At 40.5% G+C, this 23428-nt stretch overlaps 1 protein-coding gene across 3 annotated transcripts in view; it reads left to right on the top strand.

Annotated features, from left to right (window-relative positions):
• LOC146547631 (sodium channel protein type 2 subunit alpha-like) overlaps positions 1-23428 on the top strand; it is a 42254-nt gene that overhangs the window by 13297 nt on the left and 5529 nt on the right. For 2 of the 3 annotated variants that reach the window (XM_085265649.1, XM_085265648.1), the window contains exons 9-24: positions 626-767; positions 1120-1326; positions 2578-2856; positions 3438-3779; positions 4537-4669; positions 4763-5001; positions 5114-5287; positions 8517-8873; positions 9306-9830; positions 13080-13215; positions 16856-17010; positions 17274-17447; positions 17836-17958; positions 19924-20196; positions 21353-21406; positions 21570-21707. In XM_085265649.1, the coding sequence (XP_085121775.1) occupies positions 626-767; positions 1120-1326; positions 2578-2856; positions 3438-3779; positions 4537-4669; positions 4763-5001; positions 5114-5287; positions 8517-8873; positions 9306-9830; positions 13080-13215; positions 16856-17010; positions 17274-17447; positions 17836-17958; positions 19924-20196; positions 21353-21406; positions 21570-21707 (3451 nt within the window). The remainder of the gene's footprint in view (positions 1-625; positions 768-1119; positions 1327-2577; positions 2857-3437; positions 3780-4536; positions 4670-4762; positions 5002-5113; positions 5288-8516; positions 8874-9305; positions 9831-13079; positions 13216-16855; positions 17011-17273; positions 17448-17835; positions 17959-19923; positions 20197-21352; positions 21407-21569; positions 21708-23428) is intronic. The other variant, XM_085265651.1, reaches the window with a different exon arrangement.

Here is a 23428-nt window from a genome sequence, read left to right on the forward strand (position 1 = left end):
CTTGTGTTAGTAGATTACTTATCCTTTTTTTTCTTCTTCTTCTTTGTGATCTGCTGAGTAACTCTAAGTAGCTCTAAGTAAGGCCAGACTCCCTATTAAAGTCCTTTGAATGCTATCTTTCATATCATGTTAACTACTGCAGTATCTCAGGGGTTTAAAGGCAAATGTTTATATTTGTTTATGGAAAATTCCTTAGTTATTTTCAATGTCTGTCTCACACTTTGTTCCAGGTCTCAAGTCAGATTGAGCAGGTAGTTTTGTACTGTGTAATTGTGTGGATGCTTAAGCATCCACACTATTGAGTTCCTGTTTCTCTTTATTGATTATTGAAGTTGTTTTTATGATGGTAAAGGCTCGTGTATAGCGTAGCATGGGGGGGGGACAGTGATACTCTGTAATATGCAGCAGTGTCATTAAAGTAAATTGTCTCTATCTGTCAGAATGGAAATGTGAATGGACAGAGGTATGGACAGAGGTTTTGTTCTACTATACTTTGCATTGACAGTATGCATTGTGACAATAATAACTAAATTTCAGGGTTCTGATCCCTCAAACTTACTCTTATTACTTCTCTTTTAAAATAATATAAAAAGTACATCTAATCCAAAGTGTTGTTTTCTCAAAGGGTCTGCCCAGAGGGCTTTTCATGTTTGAAAGCAGGTCGCAATCCAGACTACGGCTACACCAGCTTTGACACCTTCAGCTGGGCCTTCCTGTCCTTGTTCCGCCTCATGACCCAAGACTACTGGGAAAACCTCTACCAGCAGGTGGGTAGGCCTCTACAGCAGGGGTCCCCAATCCCAGTCCACGAGGGCTGGTGTCCCTGCAGGTTTTAGATGTGTCCTTGATCCATCACAGCTGATTTAAATGGATAAATTACCTTCTCAACATGTCTTGAAGTTCTCCAGAGGCCTGGTAATGAACTAATCATGTGATTCAGGTGTGTTGACCCAGGGTGAGATCTAAAACCTGCAGGGACACCGGCCCTCGCGGACTGGTATTGGGGTCCCCTGTTCTACAGCATCACTGTGCCTTATTTCTGAGGACTAAAGGATGCATATTGTGCCCGTTTCTTGTTTTCTTGTTTTAAAAATAATCCAGCTGTTTTGGATTTTGCAGACTTTGCGTGCAGCAGGGAAGCCCTACATGATCTTCTTCGTGCTGGTGATCTTTCTGGGGTCTTTTTACCTGGTCAACCTGATCTTGGCTGTGGTGGCCATGGCTTATGACGAGCAAAACCAGGCCACCATCGAGGAGGCCCAGCAGAAAGAGGAGGAGTTCCAGGCTATGCTGGAGCAGCTGAAGAGACAGCAGGAGGAGGCACAGGCAGGACATTCATCTTTTTTCTTTAGAACTAATACTTTAAAGCTAAAGAGAAGAGGTTACTTGTATAAGTAACCTCCTCTCTTTAGCTATTTAATTATAATGATTATCTGAGAAATTTTATTTGACATTTTTTTCATGTGGGCATTTATTGTTAAATAACTGTCCATATTAATTAATGTTGTTTCAAACTGCTGAGGAAAGAGAAGTTTGGGAGCTTTGTTTTTATTCGCCTTTTTGTTAATGAGGCCCAGGCAACTCTGGAGATTTGCTGTTGTGGTTGACTGGAAAATATTAGATGCCAAATTAAATAATGTAGTTGTTCGACTTATAAATGAACACACTTGAAATAAAACGGGTCAAATGGCTTCGTTTCTATTGCGTTGATTGGTCTCAGCACTGTTTGCAGCAGATGCATCATAGCTAAGCAGCCAGTGGTACTGAGTTGAGTGGTATCTTCACAGGATGTTGCTGATTAGTTTGCAAACTACACTCTATAATGGCACTGTCATTTTTTCATAGTATAACTCTACCATCAAACATTGACCAATACATTAATTTTCATTTTTAAAAAGTATTTGTTTAACATTCTAATGTGCTTGTTTCTTGCTTCCTTATTATATTAATGTACATGAGTCATTTCATAGCTGCATTTTCAGCGCTCCTTCTCCACCTCTGATCTCTCCTTCAGTGGTTCTGCTCAAGCATTCAGATGTTTTTATTACCCCTCAGCAGTAAAAGGCTGATGGGGTATTTCTGTATCCCTGTCGGACGGGCAGGAGGGCAACACAGACACCCAAACTCAAGAGCTTTCAAAGGGACTTGATACCAAAGATAAATCTACTAGGAGGTTGAGGGGTTGCCATGAGAGACTGTTAAATTCTTATGCTAAAATATAATTATATGTTTTACACTGAAGTGTAGCACATACACATTTCCAAGACATTCCTATCCCAATAACGGTATATCCAATGAAACAGACAATGTGTTTAATTTCAAAAAGACTGTAAACTAAGTATCTAAGCATCCACACAGTTTGTTGTTTTTCTTGAAAAATGTTATAAATGCAAGAATGGTTTGACTGGAAATAAACAAAAGTCAATTTTTAGAAGGTATCAGACGTGTTTGGCTGTTACTGTTTTTGCTGCTGCGCTCAGCTGCCAGGCTACTCTCCTCCGCTTCAGTCTGCCAGAGCCTCTGAGACAGTCGCTGGGTTGCTATGACAACTGTGTTTGTGTTCGGATTGGCTGGCAGGTTGCCGCGGCAGCAGCCACAGAGAGTGGCGAATACAGCGGGAGAGGACGCCCTACCTCCGAGTCCTCCTCAGGGACATCTAAGCTCAGCTCGAAAAGCGCCAAAGAGCGACGCAACAGGCGGAAGAAGAGGAAGCAGAGGGAGGAAGAGGAGGAGAGGGGGTGCCGTGACAAGTTCCACAAATCTGAGTCTGAGGACAGCATCAAGAGGTCCAGCTTCCGTTTCTCTATTGATGCCAACAGGCTTTCTTATGAGAAGAGATGCTCTTCACCCAACCAGGTAAATAAAAAGAGTTCAATAAAATCAAGACAGTGTTGTCTAATATTTATTCAAATCAGTATGCATTTGTGAAGAAGTGATGTAAAATGAACAGTCTTGCTTTTCCTTTGCAATGTCAAAGAATCCTTGAAAAATTCCTGAAATAGATACAGATCTGTATCAGCTTTCAAAGGTCATCCCTTGTAAGCTTGGCCAAACCCCACACTGGGTAAGATTTTTAATGAAATTATGTAGAATTGTATGACTAACCATACCAGCAACTAAATGAGCTGCAGACTGTGAACAGATCCATCTCTAATGGGGTAAAAAAACTAAACATTACTTGTTTATTATTGAGGCCTAGAGATGCCAGTAGAGAGAATATATTGAGACAGACTAACTATTTCATCTTTACGCTAAGTTAAGCTAACCTCATTAGTGTAAACTCATGTTGGCTGTAGCTCTGGAGGTTACCATTTTCCAGAAGTACACGGGTAGAAAATGCATACGCTTCAGTCAGGTTCAGTTAGATGCTGCATTCTCCTTCATGTCCTCTATAATTACTTTCCTTACTTATCTAACCCCATCTCCGCCCCCCCCAGTCTCTTCTCAGTATCCGTGGCTCAATCTTCTCACCTCGGAGGAACAGCCGTGCAAGTCTTTTCAGCTTCCGTGGCCGGGCGCGAGACATGGGCTCCGAGAACGACTTTGCGGATGACGAGCACAGCACCTTTGAGGAGAGCGACAGTCGCCGGGGCTCCTTGTTCTTGCCGCGCCGCCTCGAGCGCCGGTGCAGTGCCGTTAGCCAGACCAGCCTCGGAGCACCTCGGATAATGCTGCCCGCCAATGGCAAGATGCACTGTGCAGTAGACTGCAACGGTGTGGTGTCACTGGTCGGTGGAACTTCTGTAACAACCTCTCCTGTAGGTCTCCTGCTGCCTGAGGTGACTTAACGGTTTCATGGTTTATTTTCCCATTGACTTCCTCCAGTTCATACCTTTCCCTTTATTTGATTTCCTCATTATTCTGTTGTTGAAAAATAGATATGAGATATCATATTGTCATATTAAATTCTCATTACATTGGTACACATTTCTTGACAAGGTCTGTAGCTGTAAATGATGCAGGATTGTACAACAGTACTATTAATCTTACAAAACCCAACACTACTGCATGAGAGATCAGATAGAACCAGAAGGAAGGTAACTGGGTACATTTGCTTGAGTACTTCACTGGAGTGGAGATTTAAAATACTTTTACTTGTAGTGTAAGAATTTCTATGTTCTGCTGCTTTCTGCTTTTTCAATGCTTATTTTATACTTTATTTAGCTAAAGATACTTACTAGTTTGCAGATAATTTGCTTTATTATTAACATAAGAAATTTAAGTAATAAGTAATTAAAATCTTCAACAACTGAAACTTTAAAGAGGAAGATGCACATCAGCAGATAGTTGTGATCAATAATACGTATATAGTGCTGTGTATGATTATGACACTTAATCAATATTCTTTAAATATTTTGATTATACAAATTTTGTGCTATTAAGCTACAAAGTAGAAATCTAAGTTGTAATAAGTTCAAAAAAAGAAAAATTGTTTAGCAAAACAGTTCTGGTGCATTAAATGACAACGTGTATTGCAGCGATACTAAAAAGACAGCCTCACAGTGTGTGTTTCTTTTTCTTGTATGTTTTTTATAGGGGACAACTACAGATACTGAGCTTAAGAAACGGCGGTCGGGTTTTCACCAGCCATCTATGGATTATTTAAATGAACCAGGTGGCCGACAGAGAGCCATGAGTGTGGCCAGTATCCTCACCAACACTATGGAAGGTCAGGTCATACACATTTGTAAATCCAGAGAAATAAAACAAACTGCATTCTGAACCCATTAAAACTCATGAAGATGTTTTTATTGTACTCCAGAACTTGAAGAGTCGAGACAAAAATGCCCTCCTTGCTGGTATAGATTTGCCAACACCGGCCTGATCTGGGATTGTTGTCCTGCGTGGCTGAAAATCAAAGAGATTGTCAGCATGGTGGTCATGGATCCATTTGTGGATCTAGCAATCACAATTTGCATAGTCCTCAACACCCTTTTCATGGCCATGGAGCATTACCCCATGACAGAAGAATTTGATAATGTCCTTTCTGTGGGAAACTTGGCAAGTATTCATTGTGTTTCACTTAAACTTGACAAAACCAGAACCATTGTCATTGTGAGTCATCTTTTATAATCCAGATTGATTTAAAACTGCTTTTATTCCCCATTGTTAGGTGTTTACAGGCATCTTCACAGCAGAGATGTGCTTTAAGATTATCGCTCTGGATCCCTACTATTACTTCCAGGAGGGCTGGAACATCTTTGATGGCATTATTGTTAGCCTCAGCCTGATGGAGCTTGGCTTGGCTAACGTTGAAGGGCTGTCTGTACTCAGGTCCTTCAGATTGGTAAGATCACTCACAGATACGCTGGGTTCAGAACGCCTCAGTCTCCAATAACACCAAGATGTTTCAAAAAATTCTCTTTAATAATGAGGGAATGATGTAATAACAGCACATGAAAGGCATCACTGAAAGTTACTTTTGTCTTTGGTGTAAAGTGAGATCTCCCTGTTTCATCCGATTAGCTTTTTGACTTTTGCTAGTTGTAAAGAGAGACAACAAGTACGTAATGGACTTGACTGACCACTCAGTGGTTTACATTACAAATCACATTCACACATTAACACATCACTTAATTTAATGCACTTTAAGCACTTTAGTTGGTCAGAAGGTTCCTTTGTGAGTGCACATGCGCCATTAGCGTGCTGCCTGCTGTAACCCCTAATTTCCCTCGGGATGAATAAAGTATTCTGATTCTGATTCTGATGTCTGCCTCACATCTATTCCCACTGAAATTTCAAATGACCACTTAGCCTAACATGCTTGTTTTTGGATTGTAGTTTCAGTAGATTATTAAAGTTATTGGAAAAACAGATCTGTTCATGTAATATGTGGCAAAAGACAAGAAGTAATTAGAAGCACAAAAACAACTTGTCTCACTCAAAATGAGGATTGCATATGAAACATGGACATGGCCACCCATTGGTTTGCAGACTTCATATTGAGCTGAGGATTTTCACTAAGAAAGCAGTGGATCTCTCTGAGAAACTGAGGGCACTGCATGTCTCAAGGCCTCAGACACACAGGCTAAGATACTGGTTGGTGACTTCTCATAACCCACGGTCACTACAAATGTGCATTCCTAGCCAGTTGGCAAGTCATTGCTGGCTGTCACCAGGTGAAATCTGCTGCAAATAGGGTGTTGCTCACAAGAAGCCAAACCTTCTTGTGAATGCTTTGGCTGCGAGCAGATTGCTGTGGTTGCCCAAGACACTGTCTTAAAATAAAATAAAAATACATGTCATTTTATTCTCCGAGCTGTAGTGAAACTGTAAGTACCATCGTGCAATCTGGAAGTGGAGAACAGTTGGTCCTTACCATTGCTACCAACACATTTCAAGAGATACAACTTTTTCTTTGAAGGCAAATGTGCTCAACTTCAGGTTGGCGTCCCACTTCTCACAGTATCACTATTGCTTGATGGGTAGTTTGCAAAAGTTGCATAGAGATTGGCATTTTCTATAGTGCAATAACCAATACCACTTTTGACCAGTGTCACGCTAGCAACTGCCAGCAGCCTGTAGAAACTACTTGACAGCCATTCACAGAATACATATTTTTACCTAGGGGGTAATCAGGGGTCGCTGACCAGTCACTGACCTGCATTAATGTGGCTCTAGCAACCAGTTTCAGAGAGACTTCTAGCACGCTCCTGCGTAAACATTTGTGACTGGTCAGGGAATACATTTCTCTTGTGACCGGTGGTTGCCAGATGATCACTGATCGGTCTTTAGGGCTGTGTGACTAAACTCAATCAGGAAAATGTGTACAATGAATCACGTGAAAAGTAGATGGTAGTGGTAAATGGACTGGTTCTTATTAGAGATGGCACGATACCACTTTTTTATGTCCGATACCGATACCGATATCATAAATTTGGATATCTGCCGATACCGATATGAATCCGATATAGTGTTTTTTAATCAACAAAACTGTTTTTTAAAATATCTTGCTGCATTTTGCAAGTCTGCAAGTTCATACTCAAGTTTAAAACAACAACTACACTAAAGCTATTCTGTTATACCTGTATACAAAAAAAATATTTCATAGTTCAGCAATACTGATCAATCTAATAAACTTAGACCTACACCATCCTCCCTATTCTGGTATTTTAAAGAGTACTTAGCGTAAATATTAAGCAACCTAACTAATAGGGTTCCAACTCCCAGCAACAACAAAAATAAATAAATAAAAAATAGGGAACCACCCCTCACGCGCCACCTCATGATGCTTAATCGACGTAATCAACCTTAATTTGATGCAGTGTGAAAAAAAATGAACAGAAATCAATTATTTTTCAAGAAATATTAAATAGATTCAACATCTTTCTTCAACAAAATTGCAGACTGCACAGATGGTACCTTCCCAAAGGAAAAAGTACTATAGCTTACTAGGGTATATATATTAGACTTAATAGTCACTATATACAGTAATTGACTTCTATTCATTTTACATCAAATTAAAACTTTGTGTGTCAGATAATTATTTATTAAAAGCTCGACATTTTAAATGAGAATAAGAAAGAAAAGTATGTCTTTGTGCCCCCTTTTCCCAGTTAATGCCCTATCAGCCCCCCTGGCTAAACTTTGCTAGATCCGCCCCTGCACAGTTACCAGCGTCAGCTACGTAGAAAAAGATCCTGGTGTAGAAAGTAATATTAAATAAATTCTAACAACAGCTTATCAAGCTTAAACGTGCTGCTGTTGTTCAGCCGCTGGTTTCCTCTTTCTGGTGCAAAGTGGGCCAAAAACAAAGACGGACTCGCGACAGAAAAGCCGATCAGCTGATCATTTAAGCAGTTTCATGATTGAAGTAGCAGCCGGAGAGCGAGAGGCAGTCGCTCGTTAAGCTTAACGCAGGAATGCTTTACAAACATTCAGAAATGGACTTACACACTTGCTTTACTTCTCTCGGGGATAACTTTGTCGGAGATGAAATGCCAGGTTGCTAGCGAAGCTCCAAATGCTATCCAGACCACAGGTCCCGCATGCCACAGCCGCTCTATCACGTGATGCATACTGCTCCGACATGCTAACGTTCTGAGGTGAGTTACGGCGTGTTGCAAGTTTTGTGAGGTGCTTTCGTGATATTTAATGGATCGGATTACATTTTTTATTTTTCTCCGATATCCGATCCAGTCATTTAGGTCAGTATCGGACCGATACCGATACGTAATATCGGATCGGTCCATCTCTAGTTCTTATATAGTGCTTTTCTACTCTACCTGAGCACTCAAAGCACTTTATACAACTTGCCTCATTCACCCATTCATACAAGCAGAAAAAGCAGAAAAGAGTCTATGGGCTGCTGGTATTCACTTCTATACAATCTGACTTTCAGAGTAGTCAACCCCTGATGGCCATCAGAAGACACACACATATAAACACGTGACTTTCTTTTTTGGACTAAGAAACTAGGCCTGTTGGTGGTCTATAAATAAAACATGTGTCAGTAACTGATAAGATTAAAATCTGATATATATAATATATATATATAATTTCTTTTCCTCAAACAGCTGAGAGTCTTCAAACTAGCCAAGTCTTGGCCGACTTTGAACATGCTCATCAAGATCATCGGTAACTCTGTGGGTGCTCTGGGAAATTTGACTCTGGTGCTGGCCATCATCGTGTTCATCTTCGCTGTGGTGGGCATGCAGATGTTTGGCAAAAACTACAAGGAGTGCGTGTGTAAGATTTCAGAGGACTGCATGTTGCCCCGCTGGCACATGCACGATTTCTTCCACTCCTTCCTTATCGTGTTCCGGGTGCTGTGTGGAGAGTGGATTGAAACCATGTGGGACTGCATGGAGGTGGCAGGACAGACTATGTGTCTTATCGTCTTCATGATGGTCATGGTGATTGGAAACCTGGTGGTATGGGCTCAATATTTTCTTTTAAGTTTTTCACCTTTGGACAGCCATTAAGCTACGTACACACTGGAAGCGATCTGCTTGTGGCACATGTTGTTGAATCTAATGAAACTGGTTGCTTGTGGACATTCTATGCTCCGGTTGCGTAGGTGAGCTAACATATTTACTACCAGGTCATATATCAGTTAGCTGTATTCTTCACTCTAATTGGTCTTTGCTTCAGGTGCTCGCTTGTAACTTGAGCAAGTTTCTTTTTAGGAAGTTTATCTCTAAACATCATTCGCTTTCTATGGTATCTAGTCGCCAGGTTGCTGCAAATCATTTCCGGGGTGTACGTAGCTGTAGAGTTTTTATCAAATGTCGACTTCATAGGGCAAAGAGTTAAATCTGTATAAAATAGAGTTTTTATGTTTTCCTGCCATGACTCTTTCCTAGGTTCTAAATCTCTTCCTGGCTCTCCTACTGAGTTCATTCAGTGCCGACAACCTGGCGGCAACCGATGAGGACAGCGAGATGAACAACCTGCAAATTGCTGTGGGCAGGATCCAGCGGGGCATCGCATTTGTCAAAAACGCAGTGCGGCAGTTCCTCCAGAGCTTGTGCTTTGGCAGGGGCGGAAAGGGCTCTGGTCTTGCTGAGGAAAGCAAACCCCTGGATGAACTACACAGCAATGGCAAGGGCAACTGCATTTCCAATCACACAACAGTGGAAATCACCAAAGACCCCAGTGGGGTGTACATGAGGGAGGGCAACGGACGACCAGGAGGGCTGGTGGTTGGGGTCAGTGTAGGACGGGACAGTACGGGAAAATACCCAGTTGAGGACTGTGACTACATGTCATTTATTCATAACCCCAGCCTGACAGTCACGGTGCCTATTGCTGTGGGCGAGTCAGACTTTGAGAACCTAAACACAGAAGATTTCAGTAGCGACTCATCTGACGTGGAGGGCAGCAAAGAGGTAAGATGAAAAATGAAGTGACTGCAGTATGTCAGATTAACAGAAATCTCTTGAATGACACAGCTTTTGTATTTGATTAGCTCCTTTATGTGTAAACTTAACACCCAATAGAAGTCAATCACTATATGAATAAGTCAAGAGATTGCCTTTTGAGAAATTTTCCAGAGACAGTCAAGCAGTTTTAAAATAACACACCTGCTGACTCATTTGTACATGCATCATGCCGTGTTGCTGATGAAATCTGCTCGAGATTTTAGTCAGACCTGCAGCTCTTGGCAGTAGAATAAGATACAACGTTACAAATAATGACTCAAATTTGCATTTTGACCAATGAAACAGTTTAACGTTGACCATATACATAAGGCTATGTGTCTCTGTAATATTTCATGTAGACTTGCTTAATATCTTGTTTTCTTTAGGGGACATGTGTGCCTGTGTGGAGAAAGACTTAATGAAGCAGCCGTATTATTAGAAATGTAGAGATGTTGCTCTATCAGCTTGCGTCCGGACATTAATAAAATGTTTAAACAAAACAAGTTACCTCACCCTTAAGACATGTTTTTCTTTTCTAATTCATTGCCTATTCTAGTAGAGCAGCAGCTACATTTGCTCTTGAGCCTTGCCAGGCTGACAGAGCACTGAGACTGTGCTCCCCGGTGATGTCAACCTGTTACTGTGGGTGTGGTGCCAATTATCTGTGATTCAAAACAACCCAGAAGACTATGTCCACTATATTATGTCGACGGCACCTCATCATCCATATATGAATCAGGCAATGGTGATCTTTAAACCCTGTATCGAGTAGTTGGTGAGCCATTATATTCATGCAGCAAACGATGCTGTGTTGTCATAATATTTAATGTCATAAACTCAAATTATAGCGAACATCAATTTAAACATTAGGAGCTACACCGGTGAGGGGTTGGTGGATGTTCTTATTGTGTATGCGTTGTGTGAGACGTGTCAACCCACTGTTTTTGCATTGCTGTTAGGAAATGTGTATTTGGGGACAGCTAAAGTCATATTCTCTGAGGATAAGTGGTCCCCTTGTTGTGTGTTGTGGGCTGACCAGTGAAAACAGATTTGAGGTTGTATGTTAGCTTTTGCTGTGTATGACTTACTTTGTTTAACCCCCCGTTTGTTATTGCAGCGGTGTCACAGGCGCTCTCAAGGTTTTCAGTGAGAGGAGAATTGTAAGACCTCTTTATTGTACCATAGCACTAACCATGAGGACTGCCTATGCCATTTACAGACAAACAACACACTTACTTTTTTGTCATACCTTCAATGGATTGCCCATTTTTGTTCTTTGCCTGGTCTGCCCTCCGTTCCCCTACCCCACCCTACCCCTCCTTCTTTGCTTTATCCCCTCCCTTTCCCAAACAGCAGGGCACTCACTGCTGTAACCTCTGAGTCCTTCTGTAACCCCCCCCTACCCCACCCGCCCCTTTCATAATTTATCTCTGAGCATCAGGCTGTATTGCAGTTCCAAACCATTAAGAATGAGCAACACCACCTCTTTTTCCATTGATAGATAAACTCATCTAACATGACGTTTGCTTTTGATTTCATTGCTTGGTTTTTGACTTGGTTTTGGGACTTGATTGGCATCAAACACTCCGAGCTTGAGAATGAAGGAAGAGAGGAAGAGGAGAATGAAGAGGAGTAAGGGGGAAAAAGATGGAATGGGGAAATGAATTTTGCTTTAGCTGGACAAAATTCATTTGTCTGGTTCATAGCCCATGCATACATACATGAAAAACTTGTTTTTTGTCTTACTTGAGTAATAGCGGAATGATGAAAGATTCTTAACAGAATTCTTTCCGAGAAGAAAATAAAGAAATGCTGATGTGTAAATGATGACTTTTGCAGGGTGGTAAAACAGGTAACACATGGCTGGTTATACTGAATCAGAGTTATGTAAATGAGGGCAAATGCTTTATATATACATGCTTAAGAAGCCACCTCTGTTGTTGGCGCTTCTGCCCCTGTGTTATCGACTTTTGTTACACTGCAAATATTTCATCACCTGATAATTAAGTCTACCAGTTATTATCCCGATAAAAATATGTTAGGTTAAGACTAAAAGCCTTGTATGTAGTTGACATCCAGAAGAGGTAACATGGGTTTCTTATTAAAGGTGAGAAATAGAGCGGGAGGAAACCACCCTTCCAGAAAACACTTGCAAGCAGCATGCTTCCATCATTCCCATGCCGTATTAGCTGGGTCCCACGGCAATCAGGGCTGCTGCACTGTCAGACCGACATGAGGAAACAACACCATCTCTGCCCAAAGAAAACAGACAGGAAGCCTTGCGTCACCCAAAAAGTCTCACTATATGCAGATGATTTTGTAATGGACATCACTGCATGTGAGGGTTTTAGAAAAGCGTTAGCAGTGTGCATAATTCACGGTAAGGAGGGCAGAGAGAAGGTTGAGGTGGAGGACACAAATCTTAGTCCTGGATGTTTCTGGGTATGTGTGGATGCTAATTCCGGATGTTTTACAAATGGGAACCCAAAAAATACCTGCCAGACCACATGCTGTCTTATAAACAGTGCACAGTACTGGTTTTTGCTGGTAAGCTAATGTGGTTCTCCGTCTACTTCAACACAAACAGAAGGAGCTTGTACACTGCTTTCAAGGAATGGAAATAAATGGTGTTTTCATGTCACTGAGGAAAATTTTCAGCGGCAGTTCTGAAGGTGGATTTTAGGATTGAGGGTGGGAAAAGAATTTCAGATCATAATTTTTAGAAAAGAAATGGGATAAATATCTTTAACAAATTGATTTTGAGTCAGTTTCAGTGGACATGAAAACACTGGAGCACACGTTCTGCTTGGTACTATTTCAGGCTTGGATTGATAATGCACTGGAATACTGCATGAACTATTCCTCGAACTGAGGTCACATCAAACGTACCCACAGTGCATTTCCATAACGCCAACTTCCCCATGCCACGTATTCTGATTTGAGCCATCAGATAAATCTAATTCCTAAGCCTGTAGGTACATTTGATCGATGCTGCATGTGATGATGATGATACAATGACTTTAAAGAGCCCAACTCTGTGAGCTATTACAGTGCCTAGTCCTCACACTATGGTATTCAATCGTGGCACTGGGGTACGTGTGACTGGAGAATCACAATGATAACCAGCTCAGAAGGTTGGCTCCTATAACCAAGGGACTTCAGTGTGATGCATTGTAGTGTGACTTTGTCCTCTCGTGTCCTTCCTCATCCATGCAGAAGCTCGACGTAGAGCCCCAGCCACTGAGCTCATCGGAGGGGAGCACAGTTGATATCCGCCCCCCTGGAGATGGGGTTGATTCAGTGGAGCTGGAACCTGAGGAGTCACTGGACCCAGAAGCCTGCTTTACAGAGGGTAAGTGGGATGCAAGGGTGATAGGCAGGGATGATGATGGAAAGTGGGAAGGTGGACCAGAGCGAGGAAGATGGGGAGACAAAACACTTCCAGAGCACATTTCAAGACTTGGAGTAAATCGCATTAACTGCTTGTGCTTAGCACAGGTCTGTCTGACTAACAACTGAGTGACAGTGAATTCAAATGCTCAGCGGAACAGATAAAAATGTGGTCTGTGGGGTTCTGTTGTTTTGTAATGTAACCTGACATTTTATCTGACATACCTTTAGTACCATTAAAGCTACTTTCAGCAGCTCTGCTGTTCATAAAGGGGTCACTACAGCGGGTAGCTCTGACTATTTAATTTGGGAGATTTTTATGTCGCGTGGCCTTCCTGAGGGGATTTGTGTCTCCTCCTGGGATCGAGGCAGAGATATTTTGCTTGTTAGGTGTGTAAACCACTACTGGAGCCACCTCCAGTACAATCGTGAATATGCATATAACAGATGTAAGCAATATATTATGACTTGCATTATGAGTGTGCGTAAATCATAGCAGCAGATGAAAGCATAAGACCCCGAATGAATTAACAAAGAACAACATATTTTAACGCTATTCTATGTTACTAATATGTCAAATAGAACATTAAGACCCTTTCAGTGAGCAATCATATTTTAACTTTCAGTGGATTTTCAAACAACTGCATGGAAAGATTTTATGAAATGTTGGTGAAAAAAAATAAACTGAACTGAATTCTGTATGCTGCCTGAAAGTTTTGTGGACTCCTTTGATCTTGTTTTTCAATTTTTTTAAGCTTTTGCATTTTCATAAGATAGCATAGAAGAGAGACAGGAAAGCAGAGAGTGTGAGAGTGTGTGGGAGAAGATGTACAGCAAAGGGCCTTGGGTCAGAACCAACCCTGGGCCACTGCATTCAGCCTTGTGGCATCTGGTTGCCTACTCAGGTTGTGAGCTAAACAGGCATGCTTAACATGTGACTTTGATTTGAATCACACCACTTTAATAGTTTGCAGTGAAGCATGGTCACAGATCTAGAGCAGTAAGCTTGGTTGGTTTATCAGTTTTTGCGTAAAAAAATGATTGAAATCAATAATTAATGACATTAGGACATTTCTGGATGTTTGGATATTTATTTCAGTCACTTTAAGGTTATTTACAAAATAAAACCCCTCAAACAAAAAAAGCTGACTGATTTCTTGTGGGTAATTTTGTTAACACATTCAGTTGGATCAAAAAGGGATTACATCAAAGCTCTTCTTTGGTCCCAACTACTAAACAGCATCTTCTAAGTTCGCTGTTGCCATCTGCATACATAAAAATTCCCATTCACTACTTACATTCAGAATCGAGCCAGAACATCATAGGTCTGAAATAGATTTCCCAAAATTCCTCCACAAATAGTGATGTAGTTGCTACAGGATAGCGATTGCTGTTAAACTGTGAGGTGACATAAGTGCAACCTTGCTTTTTGAGAATGACACAAATATTAGTTTTCTCAAAGTTTGCTGCTAAACTGCTTTTAGATCTTTGTCTCAGTTGTTTCTGTGATGTACTGAAATATAATTACAAGAACTTCATACGTTTCAAATTACATGACAAATGCAAAGAGTCAGTACTTGCAGTGTTGGCCCTTCTTTTTCAGGACCTCTGCAATTTGACTGGGCATGCTCTCAATCAACTTCTGGGCCAAATCCTGACTGATAGCAACCCATTCTTTCATAATCACTTCTTGGAGTTTGTCAGAATTAGTGGGTTTTTGTTTGTCCACCCGCCTCTTGAGAATTGACCACAAGTTCTCAATGGGATTAAGATCTGGGGAGTTTCCAGGCCATGGACCCAAAATTTCAACGTTTTGTTCCCCGAGCCACTTAGTTATCACTTTTGCCTTATGGTACGGTGCTCCATCGTGCTGGAAAATGCATTGTTCTTCACCAAACTGTTGTTGCATTGTTGGAAGAAGTTGCTGTTGGAGGGTGTTTTGGTACCATTCTTTATTCATGGCTGTGTTTTTGGGCATAATTGTGAGTGAGCCCACTCCCTTGGATGAGAAGCAACCCCACACATGAATGGTCTCAGGATGCTTTACTGTTGGCATGACACAGGACTGATGGTAGCACTCACCCTTTCTTCTCCGGACAAGCCTTTTTCCAGATGCCCCAAACAATCGGAAAGAGGCTTCATCTGAGAATATGACTTTGCCCCAGTCCTCTGCAGTCCATTCACCATACTTTCTGCACAAGATCAATCTCTCCCTGATATTTTTTTTGGAGAGAAGTGGCTTCTTTGCTGCCCTTCTTGACACCAGGCCATCTTCCAACAGTCTTCGCCTCACTGTGTGTGCAGATGCACTCACACCTGCCTGCTGCCATTCCTGAGCAAGCTCTGCACTGGTGGCACTCCGATCCAGCAGCTGAATCCTCTTTAGGAGACGATCCTGGCGCTTGCTGGACTTTCTTGGATGCGCTGAAGCCTTCTTAACAAGAATTGAACCTCTTTCCTTGAAGTTCTCGATGATCCTATAAATTGTTGATTTAGGTGCAATCTTAGTAGCCACAATATCCTTGCCTGTGAAGCCGTTTTTATGCAACGCAATGATGGCTGCACGTGTTTCTTTGCAGGTCACCATGGTTAACAATGGAAGAACAATGATTTCAAGCATCACCCTCCTTTTAACATGTCAAGTCTGCCATTCTAACCCAATCAGCCTGACATAATGATCTCCAGCCTTGTGCTCATCAACATTCTCACCTGAGTTAACAAGACGATTACTGAAATGATCACAGCAGGTCCTTTAATGACAGCAATGAAATGCAGTGGAAAGGTTTTTTTTGAGATTAAGTTAAATTTCATGGCAAAGAAGGACTATGCAATTCATCTGATCACTCTTCATAACATTCTGGAGTATATGCAAATTGCTATTATACAACCTTAAACAGCAACTTTTCCAATTTCCAATATTTGTGTCATTCTCAAAACTTTTGGCTATACGACTGTACAACCAGTTGACAACTATTTGAGTTGGATGGACTACTCCAGCGACTTACTGTGCCAATAATATGGACTTATTGGCACAAACTGACTCCAATCTGTGTGAAAGTGAATCCAGTCGGTCCGAGTCAGACCTAAATGTTTGGAAACTGGTTGCCTCTCACCAGCTAATCTGAGCAACAGCTTTGCAATCAAAGTAGCACCCAGAAATACAACACAATACAAATACAACAGAATACAACACCCTCAACCCCTGGGCAACCATTTGGTCACCACAACTTATTGCAGTCAATCACAGAATATGAAAATTCTTCAATAAAAACAGTGTGTGGGGGGGAGGGTCGACCCTGATCACAATGAAACTTCAAGAAGTCATGAACAGGACAGAAGCAGTGTTATGTGAAATAACAACAAAAGACTCAATTATTGTAACAGCTGTGAAAATTCAGTTTATTCTGGGATTTTGTTGGCTAAAATGTTAGCAACAACCTTTACCGTATTAAGGCATGCAGTTCGTATTCATATAACTTATCTGGATAACAGAAAGCAGTCCCGCAATATGTTATCCAGTGGGGCCGTGTTTATGTGTTGATTCACCATGGAGTTTTGATACCTGGGTTTCATTTCTCATTCTGTTTTCTCTGTGCCTGCAGGCTGTGTGCGCAGGTTCCAGTGCTGCCAGATCAGTGAGGAGGGAGACAAGTTTAAGAGCTGGTGGACACTCAGGAAAACCTGCTTTATCATAGTAGAGCATAACTGGTTTGAATCCTTCATCATATTCATGATTCTGCTGAGCAGTGGAGCACTGGTGAGTGGGTGTTAGACATCTTGATAAACACTGCTGGGGTCTGTCTTATGAACAGAGTTTGTTCTTCACTGCACTCGTTTGGCTTGCTTTTATATACTTTCTGTTTTTATTTCACAGTCTGAAAGCACCACATTTAGGACAGCTTCAGTTCTCTAAGCAGTTATTGTACCTGTTAACATTCTGAATAGATCTTTGATGAATCACTTATTTCACACTTCACTATTTCTATCTAAAGTTTCTATAAAATATTCCATGCTGCACAGGCTTTTGAGGACATTTACATCGAGCAGCGGCGGACCATCAAAACCGTGCTAGAGTACGCAGACAAAGTGTTCACTTATGTCTTCATCCTTGAAATGCTGTTAAAGTGGGTGGCATATGGCTTTGTCAAGTACTTCACCAATGCCTGGTGCTGGCTGGACTTCTTAATTGTAGACGTAAGTATATTCAGTGTTCGCTCTTATTAAAATTAAGCCTCCAATCTGGTGTACAATGAGACAATAGAACCAGAAAGCACCTTAACAGCATATGGACTGGTAACTGGAACAGACCGCTACCATGGCCCACACCAAGACTTAAGTTAGCAAAGTCAGCTGAATCTTCTTCCCTCCATTCTTTGTGATAACATAAGCCAGCTCATTAAACATTTGACAAGAAAGAAAATTAACTTTAATAACAGCCATGCTGACATAATTGTAGTTAACTTATTGTTCTGTCATTTCTTTACTTGAAGTTGTTTTTCTAACACTCATTATAGCACAGAGCAAGTGAAATCCTTTCATTTTTCACCCTTCACCCTGCTTATCTGATATTATCTCCTCTCAGGTGTCCTTGGTCAGCCTGGTAGCAAATGCTCTGGGCTACTCTGAGCTTAGTGCCATCAAATCTCTGAGGACACTGCGAGCTCTACGGCCCCTGAGGGCCTTGTCTCGGTTTGAGGGCATGAGGGTAAGAACAGCAGGAATACTGTTTGTGGGCAAGTTGAAAAAAAAGAATTAAGATCAATTCTCACACCAACCAATTACATCTTCCATATGCTTCAAAATGTCTAGGTTTCAGATATTCAGTTAAATTGTAAAATATGATGGAATTCAGTTTTACTTTTATCTGTTTATGTACCAATAGTTAAGGGAAAAAAATACCACTCTCTTGTTAGTTAGTACAGTCGACGCCTTGAGCACCTGCAAATTGTTAAAAACACACATTTCTGACATGCATATAAATCCCTATTTTTATAGTTTAAACCCTAAATATGCCCGAAATACGTGAGAGAGCTACGGGCAGTAAAATGTTACGATTCTGGAATACTGGACTGCCCGAGATGAATAATGCTCTTGGATTGGCTACTTTCAAACTTTCTATCACTTAGTACAGTGGTATGTCACGACCCCAAGCTGAGCTTTCCTCTATGATTGCTTCGTGTTGTTTCTACTAACAAGACTAAGAAGTCTCTACTTTTTAAAGAAAATTTAGTGTATTCTGGCTTGATTTGTCTGAGAACCTAAAAATATATAAATAACTAACTGCAACCTGAGTGCTGGCTGTGTCATGCAAAGATGATGACCTGCTCTAAATTTTAAAAAGCAACCTGAGATCAAACCACCAACTTTCTGATTAGTAGATGACCTGTTCTATTCAATTCAATTTTCACTTCTAATTTATTCATACAGCGCTAAATCACAGCAACACTTGCCTCAAGGTGCATTATATTGTCGGGAAGACCCTTACAATAATGCATACAGACAAAAACCCAACAATCATATGACCCCCTATGAGCAAGCACTTTGGCGACAGTGGGATGGAAAAACTTCCCTTTTACAGGAAGCTCTACCTCCTGAACTACAGCCACCAGGTTCTGAGCATGTGCTCACTGATTAATGACTTGTCAGATCATTAGTCAATGAGCACCCAGTTTCATTCCACATATAATTCTCCATTAAGAAAAACAGTATGACCAAGACTTATAAAGACTTTTGGTAGCGATATCATTGCTATCATCTAACTCTGGGCAATGTAATGTAAATAGGTTTATTTTGCAAACGGTATGTAAAAATGCTCATTTGAACTTTCAGCCTACGTCTTTATTTTCCTTAGAAAGGTGAATTCTTATGACATTCTTTTTGTTCTCTGTATCGCTGAAGCTGTATAGACATTCTCAGTGTTTTTGTTAGATATGCTTTTAGATATGCTGAAGGGAAAATGCCCCCATATTTTTTTTACTTTCGTGTTTCAATATTTTAATGTTACTTGATAAATCTTTTTACAGAGGTATTGTAAGAAGGTTTTAGCTTTTTAGGGGGCCTGTCTGTAAGACTGCATGCTTTTAAAACTTCTGTAAATGTATCATTTCCTTACAGTTGGACACTGTAATTGTTCTCTCTGCATGACTTTCTTCACATTGTGTTAATGGATTGCTGTATATAGCTGTTCTCAGGCATTGTTTTTCTGGCATTGCTTGCGTGGTGCCTTTGACCTGTAATTTTTTTCTTTGTTGTGTGTCTTTTTTTCATTTACAGTCAAACAAAATGTTGTGACTTCATCCCGCCTCTCTAAGGTTTTTTTCTGTTTTGCTTTTTTACCTTTCAAATGGTAGCCTTTTCACCTATCCACCTTCTTCTTTCCAACTGTCATGTTGTTAAGTAGATATGTATGGTGTTAAGAGCTTTATGTGTGCAGATACTGTTTATTAATCACAGCTCTGAGTAACACAGCTTCACTGTTAACTTTTGATTCAGTCTTGGTATTTGTTCTGAAAGCATAAACATTTTGGCTCAATCCAGTCAGTTGACCACATGTGCTTCTGACAGCTAAGTGATAAGATAATTGTAATGGCCAGTTATCCTTCTTTAGCACAGACTTTGATTTGAGAAAACGGTGAGTTCTGAGTCAGACTGTGTGTTTCGACATCCCCAGGTTGTGGTGAATGCATTGCTGGGAGCCATCCCCTCCATCATGAACGTGCTGCTGGTCTGCCTCATATTTTGGCTCATCTTCAGCATCATGGGTGTCAACCTGTTTGCGGGCAAGTACTACTACTGCGTCAATGCCACCACGGATGAGCCCTTCCCTAGCGAAGTCGTCAACAACAAGTCTGACTGCCTGAGCTTGAATGACAGTGCCCGCTGGAAGAATGTTAAAATCAACTTTGACAATGTGGGAGCCGGCTATCTGGCTCTGTTGCAAGTGGTGAGTTTAGATTGCAATTGGCATTAAGAAGAAAAGAGCAGAAATCTCAAAGTATACATATGTATTTGGAATCATTTATGCCGAAACTGTCTGACTTCTACAATTCTGTTTTGTGATTTGAGTCTGTCTTTAGCTTTAATCTTGCAGTTGGCGCCATCCATCCGTAAACTATATCCACTTATTCGTATAGATTGGGAGATTTTACTCTGGTCAAATTGAGGAAAAAAAACAAGCAGGAAAAGAAAAACATGTAAACTCAAACACAAAGCCACCATCTGACCAGCACACTTCAACACAGAACCATTTGGGGTTAGGTGAGAGGTTTGACAGGACCACTTAGTCAAAAGGTCATTTTGACGTTTGATGGTCATTTTTGGATTAGGTCATTTGTATTTGGTGGTATGTCTCAATTTGATGACCTACACACACAGTTCAAAATCCTAAAGCAAAGAAAGCACACAGCCGGTCCTTCCATGTATAAAGAGAGAAGGACTGAAGAATCTGTAGCCCTATATTGCCATTATGAGAGTATAATGAAAAATAATTGTGCTAACCTTGTAGTTCCATTCCTTGGACTTATTAGTCTGCTTGCCTATCGATTCCACTTATCAGTTCCACTTGCACTACAGTCAGCTGATTTCAGTCTGTGTGCCAGAAGAGGGAAACAGTGGCGCAGTCTACAGCATGGTTATAAACGTTACTTTTATTTTTATTACATAAAAGGACAAGTGTGCAAACTTCAACATGTACAAGCAGTCAGGCTGCTGAAACTGTTTAGAGGCAGAAGCTGTTTGCTGTCATGCAAACATGTTCATGTTTCTAAAGTAGAATTACTGTGGCATCACTATAAAATCTCTTTGTGCTGGTTTTCATCTTTGCCACTGCACTTAGGTGCCACTTGAGCTCCGGTACCAAGCAGAGTGAGCACAGGGGCCACTAGAAGATGCCGAACCCTAAGGCCATCCTCATGAAGTCTATTTTTGATTGTTTCTACTGGAGGTTGCTTTGTGGTCATTTTGTAGGGTTTTGGCAGTGCTCAAAAGAGCACCTACAAGTCCTGACGATGGGTTAAGGACTTCTACAGTCTTGTCTAGCTCTCATAGAGAAACTGCCCATCTCCTGCTAAAATACTGTTTCTTCTGTTACCTGCTTTTAGGCAACATTTAAGGGTTGGATGGACATCATGTATGCAGCTGTGGACTCTCGGGATGTAAGTAGATGTTTAACAGAGTTGTAGGTTTGCTTCCACATAGTGAAAAGTCCTTGCTTTTATATTTTAATATAATCTATGTTTTAATATTTTCATCATATTACATATTACATTTTTATGGTAGCTGGTATAACTTTAAATTTGCTCTTTTTTACTTTTCTAGTTGGAAGAACAGCCTAAATATGAAGTAAACTTGTACATGTACCTCTACTTTGTCATCTTCATCATCTTTGGCTCCTTCTTCACACTCAACCTTTTCATTGGTGTCATTATCGACAACTTCAATCAGCAGAAGAAAAAGATAAGTTACATCTTCATTTAAAAGTTATATTGACTAATAGTTTCTGTCAGCTAATGTAAACCGACATATTTTATAGGCTTCTTTCAGTTTGGGCATTTTAAGTTATATTATTTGTAAAGTATTACCTTTATTTATTGTATTTTTTTGGCTAGGTCTTAACACAGCAAAGGATTCTCATTATAGAGTTCAATTTAAGAGAGTTACCATTTTTATTCTAATGACTTTTTAGGATTCCTAATTGCAGTGAGCTAGCTAATTTGTGTTGTCAATCTGCAGTGAAATCTTCACACTGTTTAGTCACCAGAGACAATTCCTTCTAGTTTTCCTCTCCAGTTTATTAATTACAAGCAGATTTTGGACATGTAGCTCCTCTGTCTTTGCGTAAATGTAAAACTATAGTTTGCTCAAAACACCAAAAATGTGTTTAGTATGAAATCACTTTTTAAATCACTTTAAGAGGTGGATAACATTTTTTTAAGTAAAAAAATGGGGATGTATTTGCAGATTTGTCAAATTTGATAGATGCATACAGCTGTGTTATGTTGTCTAGATATTATACATCTAGACATGGCTGTGCAAAAATAAAATGATGGATTATTTATTTGGTTTCTGGATTTATTAAATGTCTCGTGTTACAACAGCAATGAAATTCAGACTTGTTAAATATGTTGTTGTTGAGTTAACTGCAAGCTTCCACCTTTGTTCTGTGTCTCATTTTTGTTGAGTAAATGTTATAAATGCTAATGTGGGGTTTATTTGTGGACCAAATTATATGGGCTACATTTTCAATTAAGGCAGATATGGAGATTTCTTAGATAACTCACTTATACATCCCTGCAGTAATATTTCTTAGAAAACACAAAATCGTGAATAAAATATAATAGAAGAGCGTGTCTCTCTTGAGCCACAATGCCACCTATTTTTATTAATGTTGACACAAATAGCTTTGGTAGTGCATTACAGTGTCGCTTCTTTTGAAATTGGAACACCAGTAGGAAGCAGTCCTGTGCCACACTGTGCAGAGAGCACACACAGCCTGGGTACAAAGCAGGGCAAATATAGCTAAGGTAGACCCAGGGCTGTGTTAAAGAAAGCAGTGAGCTACAAAATAATGGTCATCTAAAGCTGCTTCTGTATGCACGAGCAGTGTCGTAGCACATGCAGTGTGGAAATGTACCCTCCATTGAGCCATGCAGACTAACAAGTAGAATCGACAACACCCGAGAGATTTATGATGGAGAGGACGGGGAGGGGATGGGTCTACATTGACAGTTTCTGCATGATGGCCGGTCTGATTTGACTGACTGAGACATGTTATCGGCTGGTGTGGTACAGTGGCTCCAAAGCATCACACAGATGGTTGTTCCGTGCTGACACCAGCCACCCCCTGAGATATGTATGCAATCAGTGAGCAGCAATGAGAGTGGGATGTGTATAGTGTGTATGATGCCGAGAGGGAAATCTATATCTTTGATTAATAGAGTGTAGTAATTTTTTGGCTGAAATTTAAAGCCTTTAGGAAAGAGTAAAATGATGTACAAAATGTAACAGCAAATGGAATCGCAACAATAAACAAGGAAATATACAAATATAATATAATCATCAAACAAAACACAAATGAGCTAAATTTCCAAAATAATAACAACTAGAATGCTGATTTTAAAAAATCTGAAAATTAAAACCAGATTCATTTTGGGTTTTTGTTTTGTTTTGTTTTTTCA

Source organism: Mchenga conophoros, linkage group LG23 (assembly GCF_057382185.1).
Source record: "Mchenga conophoros isolate Kocher_MC1m ecotype Shallow Benthic linkage group LG23, M_conophoros_male_GT1.1, whole genome shotgun sequence".
Taxonomy (NCBI): domain Eukaryota; kingdom Metazoa; phylum Chordata; class Actinopteri; order Cichliformes; family Cichlidae; genus Mchenga; species Mchenga conophoros.